The sequence below is a fragment of the Periplaneta americana genome, chromosome 6, assembly GCF_040183065.1.
Source record: "Periplaneta americana isolate PAMFEO1 chromosome 6, P.americana_PAMFEO1_priV1, whole genome shotgun sequence".
In the NCBI taxonomy this organism is placed as follows: Eukaryota; Metazoa; Arthropoda; class Insecta; order Blattodea; family Blattidae; genus Periplaneta; species Periplaneta americana.
The window spans coordinates 45,333,781-45,348,235 of NC_091122.1; the positions used below are offsets into that span (position 1 = coordinate 45,333,781).

Consider the following 14,455-nt stretch of genomic DNA (forward strand, 5'->3'; position numbering starts at 1 on the left):
ACTGAACGTTGCAACATTACACCCAGTACGGATCAAGTTACTCGAGGAAACACTGCTAATTTACTTATTATGATATCTTCAAATAATTGTACATTATGCTTTTCAAATGTTTCTTTTCATTCACATTTTAAATTTTCATTCGCCTACCTTCTTTCTTGAAAGAAATTTGTTTTACTAAATCTTCAGTTTTCAACAACGGAATGAAATAATATAATTTTAATGTACCAGTTATTGGTTTTAGATTATGGTATGTGGCCTGCAAATTTTCAGTGTGGTTTTTGTGCTTATTGAATGGACAAAATATAAATGACACGTTAGAAATGTTTTTTGTGACTAATCAAACAGTTTTTTTGTGTTGTTATAGGATCTTGTATAGGCTAGCTCTCGTGGCAAGTCATTTAACAGTATCTCCAATGCCAATACATGGACCTTTACCATGTGACATTGCAAAGAAGTGTCATTCAGCACTAATTCCATAATCGTCTTCATGTAAGCAATTATTTTTAAAATTCTTTTTTTTTTTTTTTTTGTATTGTGAACTTGATCCATTGGAAAAGTAGATGATTTTTTTCATATCGTTGAATTCTTGCTTTAGGAAATTGATTGCTTCGGATTGAAAAAAGTCAAAGGGATCGGTGTTATGTTTCATGGTTTCTGAGATTACATTAGTTTTGTAACGAATTTCTGTATCTCCTTTGAAATATACTACGAAAGGATTTATTTATTTACTTATTTATTTATTTATTTATTTAAATATACAGAATAAAGAACATAATTACAAATAAGAGAAATAGAAATAAAATAATACAATCAATATAAAAAAAGGAGATGCAGTAGTATTAACAAAATTTGAGACCGAATGAGCAGCGCTCGTGTTCGGTCACAGTTCACATATAATATTAATAGGCCTATAAGAGAATATAAAATAAAATAAAGTAGGAAGTAAAATTAAAATTGTACTGTATTGTGGCTTGGCATATGTTCCAATGCACACCTTGTATTGAATCTTGTATTACAAATGAATCATTTTCAGAAAAGTCTGCAATAACTATGTAATTTTCAGGTTGTACTTTCTTTGCATTCCGTCAAAAATAAAATATGGCTGACTTTTGAATGGATGATGATGCATCTTCTACATGAAAAACTTAACATGCTAGGGAGCCTTTTACTTTTGAAACTTTTCACGGGGGTATCGTTTTGTTGTATCTTTCTTTTCTTGATAGGGGATTCTATTGACATCAAACTCTTGTTTAATTCCTCAATATTACTGATTTCTAGCACTGTATCCATAGAACTGCTAGAAGAAATACTGGGATAATCACTTTCTCTGTCCGCACTTTCATTTGATTCATGTTTATTAACATCACAAGAACTACCGGCTTCACATATAATTTCACCTGACCTATGCGGAAATTGATTGATTTTTATGGAACAAATCACATATTTGCACACTCAAAGACTCCTTTAAATTGAGCTTTATCAATAAGTCGCGACTTAAGCGTCTTAGTGTACTTTTCTTTTTAAAAGCGTGATTAGGAAGGTAAATGGATTTAAACACTTGTTATATATTACGCGATCTTTACCATCACTCATGTTGTATAGAAGTCACGTCACTGCGCGAAATTCAAACCCAAACTGATTATTTTTCTCTCATGCCATCTGTTTACTGCCATAAAGTTTACTGCCTTACCCAGTCTTGCTATCATCAAGCACTTGGCTATATTACAGTATAAACTGTGAAGGGCTTCCCCCTGAGCTGACAATAATAAAATAATTTTAGATAAGATATTTACTGTTCCTTAAGGTATTAATCATTTGATGATTACTATGGTGACATCAGATGCAACGGGAAATTTCCACGGGCAACCTTCTAGCCTATGGCTGCAAGCAGTTCATTAGCTGGGCATCGCGAGCGCGTGCATGCCTCCGGAAAATAAATTGTTACAAATGTATGAGTGCCGATCCCATATTTATAAATGCAGTAGTTTACAGATAATACATCAGCGAACAAGTCTATATTTTTTCAGATTTTTAACTTGGCTATTTAATATAGTAATTTTGCTTTTAAAAAGAAATTATTAAAAAAATAGGCCAAATTTTAAATTTATTTGTGACAGGCCTAAAGTAATAAAAAGTGTTGTATTTCGTCTTTCAAATGCGCCAAATCGCAAATCTCAATTATATGTAGACACAAAGTTCCAAGCGAGTTTATGTAACAGTGCGCGCATAATTTGCGTAACTTCAAATATTCATAACTACACAAATAATTAATAATTGTGAAAATGAAAAAATACGGGTCTCCTTATTTGATGTCTGGAATTCATGAAAAAAAATTCGACCATTTCCGAGAAGGTCTGTTTTATTGCTGTGCGATTTGACGTGGAATGACTCATATAGGGGATTTTGAATCTTTAGGATACAAATATTTAGTATTACGAAATTATTTTGTCCTCTACCTTTTTCCATATAACTTTATGTTAAAATATTTCAATTTAACGAATTCTGTTTTTACGAAAAAAAAATCAGTATTAATATAATAATTTCGCTTTCTTGCCGAAAATTTACTCTCTTAACGAAGAATAATTTAAAAATAGGATAGGCCCACAATTTTTTAACATATTATATATATATATATATATATATTTTATTTTATTGGGTTATTTTACGACGCTGTATCAACATCTAGGTTATTTACCGTCTGAATGATATGAAGGTGATAATGCCGGTGAAATGAGCCCGAGGTCCAGCACCGAAAGTTACCCAGCATTTGGGTAACCTCAACCAGGTAACTTGCCCCAACCGGGATTCGAACCCGGGCCACCTGGTTTCGCAGCCAGACGCGCTGACCGTTACTCCACAGGTGTGGACCATATTTTATATTATAATAATATTACAAAGAGAGGAACATACGTTAAGGGTGTTCGAGAATAAGGTGCTTAGGAAAATATTTGGGGCTAAGAGGGATGAAGTTACAGGAGAATGGACACCTGACATAATTAGGAACATTAACTCCAGGCGTTTGAGATGGGCAGGGCATGTAGCACGTATGGGCGAATCCAGAAGTGTATATAGAATGTTAGTTAGGAGGCCGGAGGGAAAAAGACCTTTGGGGAGGCCGAGACGTAGATGGGAGGATAATGTTAAAATGGATTTGAGGGAGGTGGGATATGATGATAGAGACTGGATTAATCTTGCTCAGGATAGGGACCAATTGTGGGTTTATGTAAGGGCGGCAATGAATCTTAGGGTTCCATAAAAGCCAGTAAGTAATATTACAAAGTATAATGGAACAAGTTACAAATATTTAGATTGAGAAATCGGCAACATAAGATAACTGGACTTAAAAAAAGAAATTACAGAGTTTTAATCAAATATGCGGCACAATTAGAAGGACCTTTTTAAACAAAACACGAAAAGATACGCTTTTAAAATTGTATAAAGTCTTAGCAGTTCCAACTTTTCTTTATGGCTCGGAATGCTGGGCTCTTACAAAAATTCAAGAACAGTGGACAAAAAGAAGTTAGTATTGCTGATGGAGTTTTGGAAATAATCAAACGCTACCTATAAAAACTCAGGATACAAGTTTTGAAATATTTTCCAAAAATTGATACATACAAAACTGAAAAATGGATTACAAATTCGTTTTCCATCACAACCATTAATTTTTCTGAACTTTCCTTACAATTACAAGAAATTCTGCTATAAATGTCCGTTGATAGTTTACTCAAAATAAATTTCTAAAACCTGCCAATTTGTGACTTTTGGAGTTATGTTGGCAAAGAGTATGGAACTTAGTGACACAGCAATTTCACGTCTTCTACCATTCCCCTCTACTTATTTGTGTTAGCAAGGTTTCTCTGCATTGACATCAATGAAAACGAAACATAGAAATCACTTGAATCCATTTGAATCTGACACTCTCATTCACGATGGTTCGGCCAAGAATCGAAGAGCTGGCGTGCAGAAAACAACCTCAGGCATCTCATTAACAGGACAATCACTTAAGTCAGTGATGTCAAGGCAAGCGCATTTTTCTGACCTTGACGTCGTGCGCGGGCATCAAGCGCTAGATACTGAATGAGGAAGGAGTATGTATATGAATAAGCGGCCTGTTGGCTTAAGAAAAGGGTGGTGCACAAACTTCAAACGGAACGTGAAATTTTATGTCGTTATTTTTATATGACTTCTTTCTGTTTGATATTATTGTCAGGCATCTCATTAACAGGACAATCACTTAAGTCAGTGATGTCAAGGCAAGCGCATTTTTCTGACCTTGACGTCGTGCGCGGGCATCAAGCGCTAGATATGGAATGAGGAAGGATTATGTATATGAATAAGCGGCCTGTTGGATTAAGAAAAGGGTGGTGCACAAACTTCAAACGGAACGTGAAATTTTATGTCGTTATTTTTATATGACTTCTTTCTGTTTGATATTATTGTCTGAAAAAAAAGTACTAACACCAATTTCTTAATATTGCAGTTGTTTTAAATGTTAATAACATAATAAAGAGTTAAGAAGGAATATTCACATAAATTCCATAGTAGTACAGCTATACTGTACTAAGTGAATGAAACATCATTCATTAAGAAAGTTATATCCCAAGAAATGAGATTGAGTATGACATGACAAGCTGGAATTTATATTGATGATATCTTTAACCTTATAAAACTAATCAATAAACTAATCAAAACAATGCTATAGTCAAAGCAAAGTTACCTAGGTATATGTTTTAACTGTAACTAATATTCCATAACAAGACTCTTATCGCATTATGCTTTTAAGGTGATATTGGTGCGCAACTTCCTATCACCAGAATATTAAATTATTTTCTCTAAATCTTATGAAGCTATAGAGCTGACGTTTATCTTTTGTTTATGATGTAACAGTAGTTGCTTTGTTTTATTAATTTCCTTACAAACATTTTCCATGCGAATATTTTCAAAATTTTGAATACACTATCTTCAGTAATACGTATTTACGATACTTATATTAGATTTACGGAAAAGTCACTTCAGTATCTGTAAGGCCACTAAATAAACATATCTAAAAATTTCACTTTTATACAAAAGAAAGCTGAGAAAATATTGGAAAATATTCCTTTTGAATAAAAAACAAACTTGTGAAAAATGAGCATTCAAATTAAAACTTACATTCCTATAATGGACTTATACTTCTCAGACAAATCTAAACATTAACATGGATACAGTTTTAATAAGTTCTCTTCCCTTTATCTATTGATTCAGCGCTGGGCATCCCTGTATATAGCTCGACCAAGCGGCATTTACTACCTCTTTCGTCTGTCTCTTTCCTTTCCGCTGTAAAACGCTCAGGCTCTCCTGGGCTCTAAAGCGCGCGCTTGCTCCTGTGGGCATCAATTGACATGACTGACTTAAGTTAATAATGTAAGATAATTTTTCTTTTCCATGATATCTGTAACGCTGTTTCTGTAATTATTTATTTAATAGCATGATTCTCTTCTTATAGTTTAAAACTGTGAGATTTAGTAATTTATAAATTATTTTTGAGTTATGTATAATATGAATCAAGCATAACAACTTTGAGGGTACAAATCTCTAGGAGTACGCGGAGAAAAAAGAGAGCAAGTGTTTATTGCATGCACTTCCTTCTGTTTGTAGACGAGGTTAGCCGAATGTATACATTTGCCTAACAATCCGTGTTCTCGAGAACTTCCTTCTCTATACTATTTCTTTCTGTTCTCATTCTCCACTTCTCGCAGCGTCTACCATATGAGGAAAGTATTCGAGTACTTGTTTACAATTCGAGATATGTCTCGAGAACTTAACAAGAATAGAATAATTCGAATTATTTTATTCCAATACTTCCATCACTAGTAGTACCAGTTACAACTTTTTGATAGCAATGATTTCAACTATTTAAACAAAACAAAATGAAGCGGTGAGATCAATAACCATTCAAATCCACTTCTGGCCAATACTTCCATCACTAATAGTAGTGGTTACAACTTTTTGATAGCAATGATTTCAACTATTTAAACAAAAAAAAAAAAATGAAGCGGTGAGATCAATAACCATTCAAATCCACTTCTGGCCAATACTTCCATCACTAGTAGTAGTGGTTACAACTTTTTGATAGCAATGATTCAACTATTTAAACAAAACAAAATGAAGCGGTGAGATCAATAACCATTCAAATCCACTTCTGGCCAATACTTCCATCACTAATAGTAGTGGTTACAACTTTTTGATAGCAATGATTTCAACTATTTAAACAAAAAAAAATGAAGCGGTGAGATCAATAACCATTCAAATCCACTTCTGGCCAATACTTCCATCACTAGTAGTAGTGGTTACAACTTTTTGATAGCAATGATTTCAACTATTTAAACAAAAAAAAATGAAGCGGTGAGATCAATAACCATTCAAATCCACTTCTGGCCAATACTTCCATCACTAGTAGTAGTGGTTACAACTTTTTGATAGCAATGATTTCAACTATTTAAACAAAAAAAAATGAAGCGGTGAGATCAATAACCATTCAAATCCACTTCTGGCCAATACTTCCATCACTAATAGTAGTGGTTACAACTTTTTGATAGCAATGATTTCAACTATTTAAACAAAAAAAAAATGAAGCGGTGAGATCAATAACCATTCAAATCCACTTCTGGCCAATACTTCCATCACTAGTAGTAGTGGTTACAACTTTTTGATAGCAATGATTTCAACTATTTAAACAAAAAAAAAAAATGAAGCGGTGAGATCAATAACCATTCAAATCCACTTCTGGCCAATACTTCCATCACTAGTAGTAGTGGTTACAACTTTTTGATAGCAATGATTTCAACTATTTAAACAAAAAAAAATGAAGCGGTGAGATCAATAACCATTCAAATCCACTTCTGGCCAATACTTCCATCACTAATAGTAGCAGTTCAACTTTTGATAGCAATGATTTCAACTATTTAAACAAAACAAAATGAAGCGGTGAGATCAATAACCATTCAAATCCACTTCTGGCCAATGCTTCCATCACTAGTAGTAGCAGTTACAACTTTTGATAGCAATGATTTCAACTATTTAAACAAAACGAAATGAAGCGGTGAGATAAATAACCATTCAAATCCACTTCTGGCCATTCATTTTTTGCAAATTTGAAATTAAATTTTGGATATTTCCACAAGTGATACGACTTTAAAAGTTGGTATAGCACTTTGTCTTGATCTCTAAAACAATCAGAAATTTTACGTGCAAAAATAATAATTAGCTAGGAAATAAAAAAAAAATTTTTTTTTTTTTTTTTTTGCATTTTTCTCGAAACTTGTGTAAATGGACTTGAATGGTTATTGATCTCACCGCTTCAAATGTTTTCAGTTAATATCCATATGACCTAGGTTATGTAGAACCTGGAAATGCAAAAAATGAAAATCGAAAAAATTGCAGACAGAGCTCTTTTATTTTTACCTGGCGATATTATTATGCTATAAACACATTACACGAAATACACCGTGCAGTGAAGTCTGACGAAAGCCTCTACATCACAATCCGTCAACTTACTATAATAATCAATCATCCGTCTTTGAACGACTGACGGACAGATAGAATGAAACTTTTCGCAGAGATGGAAGTGCGAATACGCCTAAAATATATCTTAGTAATGTTTTTGTAACAGCCAATACAAATGATTGAGAAGCTGCAGTTAAAAACAGATAGCTGCAGGGGAAGTAGGCAGTAATAGGGACCCCCAACTACCAAGATAACTTGCAGGGCAATAATAAAGAGTTCCTGTGTTGGTAATCTCTTAACTCCGCACAAGATGGCTTCACTTCAGTTCACGGGACATATCGATGAGAGTTGCACCTCCTCTTACTGTTTTCCCCCTATTGCATATTTATAATAAAATTGTAAGTAATTGATTAACTAGCGGACTTACTCGTGTTAATTATGTAAGTATGTGCGGCTTGCAGCTGTTTCGGTGCTTCATCATACCATCCTCAGAGCCTACTAGATCTCGGCGTCATCTCAAACTTCTCTGCCTCTTACGTGGGTGCGTTTGATTGTTGAAAGGTGTTGAAAAGTTGAGTCAAATAGTGTGTGTGTGTGTGTGTGTGTGTGTGTGTGTGTGTGTGTGTGTGTGTGTGTGTGTGTACTGAAATTGATCTGTGTGTTGAGAATTTGATCGGGATGTGTTTTAGTGTGTTTGTATATTTCGTATTGTTCTAGTGTGTTGAGCTTTTGGTTCTTGGGTTGTATGTGTAGGATTTCCATGTCCGCATTTATGTTATTGTATGTATGGTTAGCATTGGTTATGTGATCTGCGTATGTAGATGTATTGTGTCGTCCACACCTGTGGAGTAACGGTCAGCGCGTCTGGCCGCGAAACCAGGTGGCCTGGGTTCGAATCCCGGTCGGGGCAAGTTACCTGGTTGAGGTTTTTTTCGGGGTTTTCCCTCAACCCAATACGAGCAAATGCTGGGTAACTTTCGGTGCTGGACCCCGGACTCATTTCACCGGCATTATCACCTTCATTTCATTCAGACGCTAAATAACCTAGATATTGATACAGCGTCGTAAAATAACCCAATAAAAATGTATTGTGTCCTCTGGTTATTGCTTTAATGTGTTCTTTGTAGCGTGTTTGGGATGATCTGCTTGTCTGTCCAATGTAGAACTTGTCGCAACTATTACATGTGAGTTTGTATACACCTGTGTGGTCGTATTTATTTGTTTGTGTTTTTTGTGTGTTGAGATGTCTTTGTAGTGTGTTTTCTGTTCTGTATGCTATGTTGTATTTCTGCTTTCTGAATGAAGATGCGATCTTATGTGTGCTTTTGTTTTCATATGTTAGTGTGATGTATTTCTTGTGCTCTTGTGTTTGTGTTGTGTTTTGAGTGTTTTTGTGTTTGTTAAGTTTTTGTTTTGTCTTTCTTATGGTGTTGTCTATTAAGTTATGTTTGGATTGTAACCGTTTTCTTGTGCTATGTATTTGATTGTGTTCACTTCTTCATTGTACTGTAGTTGGCTCATGAATATGTTGAGTAATCTGTGTACCATTATCCTGAATGCAGCATGTTTGTGTTGTATGGGGTGATTAGATGTGTTGTGTATGTGTGTGGTGATGGTGGTTGGTTTTCTGTATATTTTGAAGGTGTGTTTGTTGTCAATTTTTGTTATGGTGATGTCTAGGAAATTTATGGAGTTGTTGTTTTCAAGTTCCAGTGTGTATTGAAGTAAGTCCGCTAGTTAATCAATTACTTATATTCAAGTGTTAAAAGTAGTGTACGCAAGATTCAACATGGAATAAAATTGTGACGTTTGTATGACAATCCGTCGCTTTCGGTTGCTTCTAATTGGTTGGCTTGAGTGGGTACCACAAAAGACGAAGAAGCAGCCGAACTGTCAATCAGTTCTCAGTTCTGGATGGACCGTAGACGGCCAATAACAATAATAATAATAATAATAATAATAATAATAATAATAATAATAATAATAATAATAATTATTATTATTATTATTATTATTATTATTATTATTATTATTATTATTATTATTATTAGGGAAAACACGGCAATTTTACTTGAAGCAAGTAAAGCGATCGGTTTGGAAGTAAATCCCGAAAAGATTAAGTATATGATTATGTCTCGTGACCAGAATATTGTACCAAATGGAAATATAAGAATTGGAGATTTATCCTTCGAAGAGGTGGAAAAATTCAAATATCTTGGAGCAACAGTAACAAATATAAATGACACTCGGGAGGAAATTAAACGCAGAATAAATATTCGGTTGAGAAGATCTTATCATCCAGTCTGCTGTCCAAAAATCTGAAAGTTAGAATTTATAAAACAGTTATATTACCGGTTCTTCTATATGGTTGTGAAACTTGGACTCTCACTCTGAGAGAGGAACATAGGTTAAGGTTGTTTGAGAATAAGGTGCTTAGGAAAATATTTGGGGCTAAGCAGGATGAAGTTACAGGAGAATGGAGAAAGTTACACAACGCAGAACTGCACGCATTGTATTCTTCACCTGACATAATTAGGAACATTAAATCCAGACGTTTGAGATGGGCAGGGCATATAGCACGTATGGGCGAATCCAGAAATGCATATAGAGTGTTAGTTGGGAGACCGGAGGGAAAAAGACCTTTAGGGAGGCCGAGACGTAGATGGGAGGATAATATTAAAATGGATTTGAGGGAGGTGGGATATGATGATAGAGACTGGATTAATCTTGCACAGGATAGGGACCGATGGCGGGCTTATGTGAGGGCGGCAATGAACCTTCGGGTTCCTTAAAAGCCATTTGTATGTAAGTAATAATAATAATAATAATAATAATAATAATAATAATAATAATAATAATAACAATAATAATAATGATAATAATAATAATCGATAACAATCCCCATTGAAGTACAGGTTAATCAAAAAGATGTAATCAACGTAGTTAACGATGTCGAACTGTTACCTGGTGATGATGCGTTGTGATGGTAGCGACGGTAGAGACATCTGGTTGTTGATTGTGGTGGAGTGCTGCGTAATGGCGTTGAGCCTTGAATGGGTCACCTTGCTGCGCTGCCATGATGGGGGTCCACATTGGCCACGTGACCGGGGCGTCCCCGCTGCTTTGTCATGCCTAAAACGAAAAGAAAACATATCTATAAGAAATGTCAGTACACAATTAATTCTGACGATAAAGGCACAGATGCCAATCAATTTATTATAACCAGGAGTTGAATACGGCATTCATAAGAACCAAGAAAGTATGCTGTAGAAAAGTTAAGTCTAAATAAACACGACTGGCTGCGAGCAAATTTCTACAAAACAGATATTAAGATTCACCGCACTGAAATATCTGCTGTGGCAAGTGTTACTAAAGATTGCTCAATGAAAATTCCCAGGCGCACGTGAAGTTCCAATTTTAATCTTTAATAGATTTCAATATGATTACCAGTAGTCGAACTTGTACTCCACCTGTAACCAATTTCTTCTCGGTATATCGATAATCCCTTTTGCTTCCTGTGTTAAAAACCTTCGAGTTTACTTTGATACGCATTTAAACTGGAATAACCAAGTAACCCATATTATCAAAAAAGTGCTTTCCATACTACATTCCTTAAACAGCATTCGAAAATTCTTCCCGCTATCACTCAAGAAAATACTAGTGGAAACACTAGTAATGCCCCACTTCGATTATTGTGATTTTCTACTGACTGACCTCAATGTCAACCAGTCGCAAAGATTACAACGTGTTCATAATTCTTGTGTTCGCTTCGTCTGCGATGTCCGTCGCGCTGAACACATTACCCCATCCTTCCAAGCTCTAAACTGGCTACGGCTTAACGAACGTAGAAATTTTCATTCTCTTGTTCTCCTTTTCCAAGTCCTTCACACCTCTACACCTACCTATCTTGCCTCCCGTTTCAGTTACCTGTCATCATATCATAATCTCTTCACACGCACGCAAAATAGCCGCATACTAGCCATACCAACACATAAGACACCATCGTATTCATCATCATACACAATCTCGCTCTCGCGCTTGTTGAATACCCTACCCAGTGACATCAGAGACTGTCGGAATTTAGTAGCGTTCAAAAGCAAACTTATTAAGCATTTTCTTACTGCGTAGAGTAGGTTTACTTTTTAGTTCATTAATAAAAAAAGTGTTTCTCTCTTCTTAACTTTTACAATAAACTGTCTAGCTTTTATTAATCAGTTAATCTTTTAGTACTTTGATTTTTATTGTATTTGTAAATTTATGTTAATTATAATTATAATTGTAATTGTATTCTTAATATTGTAGTTGTAATCCCTTGGTGGAGGGGAAGAGAAGGCCTGATGGCATTATCTCTACCAGCTTAAATAAATATGACATTTTGAATCGCACGGCGGATTATACGCTTCAAATCGTCGAAGTCAGCTACTGGTGTTCTATACATTTGATTCTTTAAGAATTTCCACAAGAAAAAGCCCAACGGCCGGTGCTAAATTTGGTGTTCTTGGTACCCAAGCCATGATCTTAAATCCTGTGACAATCCATCATCTCGGGAGATTGTCAATCATGAAAATTTCGTAGGTACCTGCCATGTAAAGTAAGGACGAGCTCAAACTTACTTCTCAAATCGAGTTTCCTGGGCTTTTTCTAAATCAGATTCGATTCGGTTAAATGTCTTCATCAGAAACTCATCGCTTGGAATGCTTCAGCAATAAGTTTTCCTGTTCACTTGGACTTTCTAATTCAGGACGTCATTATCTTGTATGTCTTTGAAGGTTGAACTCCCGACGCTGTAGACGCTTAACAGACTTTGTCTTTGCTAATCAAAAAAACGTAAGAGATTTTCTTCTAAAGCGTCCACATGGCTGTACCTTTATACAGGGTTAGTTAAAAGTCCCGCACCACCTAAATAACTTTTGAAGCATACGGTTCAGTGGCATGAAACTTGGTGTGTGAGGATAACCATATACTAAGAACTCGATAATGGTATTACCGAGTTTTTTCTACTTCCGGTTTAACCGGAAGTAACTCCAACTCTCTTATTTTAAATGGAACACTCTATATATTTTTTTTATTTTTGAATAGTGCCCATCAAGAGCTTTTCAAAAAGTACCCACACTCGATACTTCTGTACAAATTCAGTGTTGCTAAGTCAAGAAAACAGAAAAGTGTATCGAATATTAAAATAATAAAATACTCCTTCCTTAACAAAAACAAAACAAAGCTAGCTCACCTTCTAAATTATGTGTTCAAATTGGTAGCCCTCAGCAGCTTTACAATGTGTCACTCGATCATAGAAACCATTTAAGGAATGATTTAACCAGGCTTTAGGAATATCTTGCACCACTTCCATTTTTATTTAGCAACACTGAATTTGTACAGAAGTATCAAGTGTGGGTACTTTTTGAAAAGCTCTTAATGAGCTTTATTCAAAAATAAAAATATATATTTGGTGTTCCATTTAAAATAAGAGAGTTGGAGTTACTTCCGGTTAAACCGGAAGTAGAAAAAATTCTGTAATACCATTATTGAGTTCTTAGTATATGGTTATCCCCACATATCAAGTTTAATGTCACTGAACCACATGCTTCAAAAGTTTTTTAGGTGGTGCGGGACTTTTAACTAACCCTGTATAATTAACAGTTTGTTTATTTTAAAATCTATTTACGACTTCATGGCAACCACATTATCGTTATATAAATTTCAAGTGGTGCACTACCAAACCAAGATAGATTTATTTCTGTTTGTGGTATACATTTTCAGTCAGGTCTATAAATATTCATTTTATTGGTGTTATAAACTGGATACGGTGTATCATTATCTTATACTTCTTCTCCTTCTTCACCACGCATTGACCTTATTAACAGACCTTTCCGTTTTCAAGAATTCCTAGAACTATTGGCTCCATCGTCTATGTGGTTGTCCAGGGTCTCTTGTGCCTAAAGTTATGTTGTTATAAATCTGTAAAAATTTCTCAAAAAGTACTATCATAATATTATTAGTATCACAATATTACCAATCTTTACCCTCTAACTCTTTTATAAATTCTAACTTTCAGCTGTTTTGAGAGCAGACTGGATCATAAAAGCTCCTCAACCGAATAACAGGTATTTCCCATATTTATTCTGCGTTTAATTTTCTCCCTAGTGTCATTTATATTTGTTACTGTTGTTCCAAGATATTTTAATTTTTGCACCTCTTCAAAGGATAAATTTCCAATTTTAATATTTCCATTTCATACAATATTCTGGTCACGAGACAATAATATACTTTGTATTTTCGGGTTTTACTTCCAAACCTATGTCTTTACTTTCTTCAAGTAAAATTCCCTCGTTTACCTAATCGTTTGTGGATTTTCTTCTAACATATTCACGTAATCCGCATAGACAAACAGCTGATGTAATCCGTTCAATTCCAAACTCTCTCTCGGTTATACTGGACTATCCTAATGGCATACTCTAGAGGAAAATTAAAAAGTAAAGGTGATAGAAGTCCACCATTAAAAAAAATTCTATAGAGGAAAGAGAACCAACAAAAATAATAGTAACCACATAAAAAACCTAATTTCCTAAATTATTGTGTAGAAAAATCAGTTTGAAATTAAAGCACATTCAATTTTTGTGAAAAGTTTTTTTTGTATCTCCTGCAAAATTTCTATTTCTGGACTTCACAGTTTTTGCACCGAGGTCTTCAATTGCAGTACAGTATAAAGACGTGACGTAACATATGTAACGATACCGTTATTTTCTATTTATATACAAAATGTAAAAGTTCGTTATATGAATCACTTCGTACATGTACAGCTTCAACGGCTACCTAAACTTGTTACAAAACAAGGAGAAGACTTACAAGGGGGATGTTTCCTGCTTTAGAAGTTATTGCCCACCAACACTCTCCACGTACCTGTCGTTTCGTGTAGGTATAATATGAAACTGTACCAGCTGAAAAGAGCACCAATTTTCTGCAGCTTACGTCA

The 14,455-nt window shown here is 34.7% G+C and overlaps 1 protein-coding gene across 3 annotated transcripts in view; it reads right to left on the minus strand.

The window, feature by feature from the left end:
• The window catches only part of CngA (Cyclic nucleotide-gated ion channel subunit A), a 1,115,443-nt gene that overhangs the window by 225,554 nt on the left and 875,434 nt on the right, over positions 1-14,455 (minus strand). For all 3 annotated transcript variants that reach the window (XM_069828038.1, XM_069828039.1, XM_069828040.1), the window contains one exon: positions 10,450-10,617. In XM_069828038.1, the coding sequence (XP_069684139.1) occupies positions 10,450-10,578 (129 nt within the window). In that variant the 5' untranslated portion in view covers positions 10,579-10,617. The remainder of the gene's footprint in view (positions 1-10,449; positions 10,618-14,455) is intronic.